The 3,479-nt window shown below is 37.3% G+C and overlaps 1 protein-coding gene across 1 annotated transcript; it reads left to right on the top strand.

Moving 5' to 3' along the window:
- The first annotated feature begins 1,954 nt into the window (after nucleotides 1–1,954).
- Nucleotides 1,955–3,479, top strand: LOC140988560 (F-box protein At1g61340-like). The gene is made up of 3 exons (XM_073457562.1): nucleotides 1,955–2,611; nucleotides 2,836–2,910; nucleotides 3,017–3,479. Exons 1-3 carry the CDS (start codon nucleotides 2,381–2,383, stop codon nucleotides 3,266–3,268), a joined length of 558 nt encoding a protein of 185 aa, XP_073313663.1. The 5' UTR covers nucleotides 1,955–2,380; the 3' UTR covers nucleotides 3,269–3,479.

The raw sequence follows: 3,479 nt of genomic DNA, 5'->3' as shown, positions 1-3,479 counted from the left end.
ATCAGAAATTCAAGCTTTCCAAAAGTTTTTCCTTTCACCATTTCAAAATGGCTTCACCATCAAGCCACGAGGGAACAGAATATTATCACATGCATCCCCGAAGAAATCGTTGAATCAATCTTGGCTTATTTGCCGCTCAAGGAGGCAGCTAGCCTTTCTATATTACCAAAAAGATTCGTAAATTCTTGGAAATTTAGTCGCAATCTCTCCTTTACAAATTAAAGAGGATGCAAGTAAATTTTCAAAATAAGAATTCGTAAAATTTATTCGTGATTTTTCCCTCAAAATTTTCAGGCACTAACATGTACTGGTTTTGCTTATATATATCTTGATCCTACGAGTCAAATGGACCTTGTGCAATACTGGGTACACAAGGACATTCGATCTGGAATCACTGACCTGGATTTAAATTTCGCCGCATCGGACGATGCAAACCCACATGCTAAGTTTTTTTCTTTCAAATATCGAGAAGCTAAGAATTTTGGAACTAAACAAATGCGAGCTAGATTTAATAGCTAAGCCATAGGTTTTGTGCCCTTTGCGGCAATTAACATTGCAAAATGTTTCAGTCCCCACCTTTACATTGCAAGTGATATTTTCCGTCTGTCAAAAGCTTATGACTTTAAAATTTATAAACTGCGATATTCTCTACAATTTGAAGATTTACACTCAAGATTTAAAATGGTTTACTGTGTTGGTAGTGAAAAATTGTACAGGTATTTTGACAATAAGGATTAAGGCACCTAGTCTTCATACACTTCATTACCATGGTAAAATTTGCGAGTTCAGATTCGAGAGTCGTCTGCCGTATCTGAGTGGTGAGGTCTTTGAGCTCACTTCTCCTCGAGCTTTCCAGTTGCCTCCTCGTAGAAACGATGTGATGATTGCTCTTTCTTGAGTCACCACCAGGCTCGCTGTGAACCATACTATTCTTGAGGTATAAATTTATCCATTGGTTTGATTTCATATAAATTTTTTATTTTATTTTCTCAAATACTAACGATAATTGTTGTGTTCCAAATTGATATTCAGGCACTTTGTGCAAGATTTGAGGAGACTGGATATAGGGAATTGTAATTTTACCTTTGGAAATTAAAAGAACTTCACTTGCTTGTTGGAGGAGAGAGCAACGTCAACCCTCTTGATATTGCCCTTTTTTTCAAGAAATGCAGCGTTTTGAGAGGCTTTTCATTGATGTGAGTTACGAAAATAATTTAAAAATTTTGCCCAATTTTTTTACTTTTTTTCTAAAATGAAATGCCAAAATATTCTAATTGATTTTCTATTCTTCTCTCCTTTTTTTGTAGCTCCGGAAATATGCTTTTGCGGAGAGTCTATTTTGGGAAAATTACGGAGGAATAATTTTGCGGAATTTGGCGCAGCATTTCCATTCCTGGGATTTGTCAAAGGGCTTCGCTCTCAAGGAGCTGTATGTATCGATGGCCAGGCTATTCTTAATTAATGCCCCATACTCACAAAGCCTGGATATTGTTAGAGCAAGGAATGACGTGTTCATTAACAGTAACGCTGGAATGGCTTGCAGGGGGAATATATATATAATATTTTTTCTTATTAGTATGTGTTTATTATTGATGGCAGCGTTCATTTGACTAAGCAAACCATTTGGCACGCGCAATTAACAGCAGTCACTCCGTGAGCCGCCCATTTAGAATCCTTTCCTCACACTTTTCATCAATCTAGACCGTCAAATTATTCGTTTGGCCACCTGTCAGAATCGTAGACATTTTTGATAAATAAAAAGCACAGCACATCTATCACAAAATATATTTAAATTTTAATTTCCAAAACCGACCGACCACTACCCGCCACGTCATTCGAAATACCCATGCTGTTTCCTCAAACCTCTGTGTACTCGACACGTGTCCTCCGCCAACGGCTAGTTTCCCTGCACTTCATGTATGGAGTCTTGCTCTCTCTCTTTTTTCACAAGATTTTTTCTTCTGAAATCTCTCGCTACTCCTCATATATAGTCCAGAAAATTCCAGAAATGGAAAAGATAATGTTATTTAAATATTTTCTATCCAATAGAAAACTTTGACTCGGCGTGAGCGTATATATAAGACAAAGGTGGGTGGGTGGGTGGCTGGCATGCATAAGACGGTTGAGACAAGAAACTTGATTTCTACTTCGTAAAACCGAGTCATTTGCACCTTTTTCCTTGTACTTTCCTCCATCTGATTAAGATTTCTTTACCATTATATATAAAGATTCACAACCTAGTATAAGAGTAGCGCGCGGTATCTCAGGTTCTTGCCATTTTTAGTAAATTTGCTCGATTCCTGTCGGGGTTACGAATTTGGGGAAGTTATCAGTGGTTTGGTTGTTGTAGATTGGATTTTAGACTTTGAAGCGGAGTTGAATGGCGTTAGCGGTGAAATGCGGTTCAAATATGGAAAGGGCGAGTGAAGGTTATGGAATGGGGCTGGTGAGAAGTTCTTCGTTTGGGAGAAAAAGGGTCGCTTTATCAGAAATTTGTACAGAATTTAGAGATGACGATGATTGTTCTTCCATTCCGAAGAGACAATGCTTTCAAGATTCATTTCTCTCTACGGATAAATCTGCACTTGAAAACTTGCCTCAGGAAATTTTGGTTAGTTTAGATTACATCTTTAATTTGATACTTGTTTTAGATGCTGTGGAGGATATTTGTGATCGTGTGTCTGATACTTTTTCAATTGGCCTGAGAATGTGATATATGCATGTTTTTTTACATTAATTTGTGAAATGTGTGATGTTTCTTGGTGTTTGTGAGTTGGGATGAAGTTCAGTTGTGTTGTGTGTTGCTAATTAAGAGCTATGGTTTTTGTTAATCAGATTAGGATTCTATGTGGTGTGGAGCACGATGATTTGAAGAGGCTGTTTTTCGTGTCAAATGCCATCAGAGAAGCGGTATAAGCTTTGACTTTGTTAAAGAAACCTCGAATATTCATTCTCTAAAATATATATGCTGACCTATTGAAACGTATCTTTATTTTTTTTCCCATTTCTGAAACAGACATTGATAGCAAAGGAGTCACATTTTGCCTACTCTACACCCAGAAAAACGGTTGGATTCCGAAACATGGGAACTTCCGAGGATTTCAACGAGGTTGAAGCCCCAAATGCTCCAAAGCAGTCGAGGGTTCCACGTTTTAGATTAAGCAAGAAGAAACTTGAAGATATTTCAGTTGCCCTGTTTCCTTCTTCTGGTCATGGAGATGGATTTGCTCAGAGAGAACTATTTATGGGAATCGAACTGGCAATGTGAAGAATTTTCTTATGTTTATTTTTGTGACATTAGTAGCTTTAAGCCACTTTTATCTTCAACCCTTCTAGTTGAATACAAGGTGGCTTGTTTGGTTTGTAAATTAATAGCAGAGAAGAGTAGTAGGAGAAGTGTAGATTTCTTGGGTTCTTTTTTATGAAAAAATCATGGAGTTCTTATTAATTCGAGTCAAGCAATAATGAAGTCAAATTCT

This window comes from Primulina huaijiensis, chromosome 11 (genome assembly GCF_012295235.1).
Source record: "Primulina huaijiensis isolate GDHJ02 chromosome 11, ASM1229523v2, whole genome shotgun sequence".
Classification (NCBI taxonomy): Eukaryota; Viridiplantae; Streptophyta; class Magnoliopsida; order Lamiales; family Gesneriaceae; genus Primulina; species Primulina huaijiensis.
Note: the sequence above shows the minus strand (reverse complement) of the source record. Positions and strands in the feature narration are given on the sequence as shown.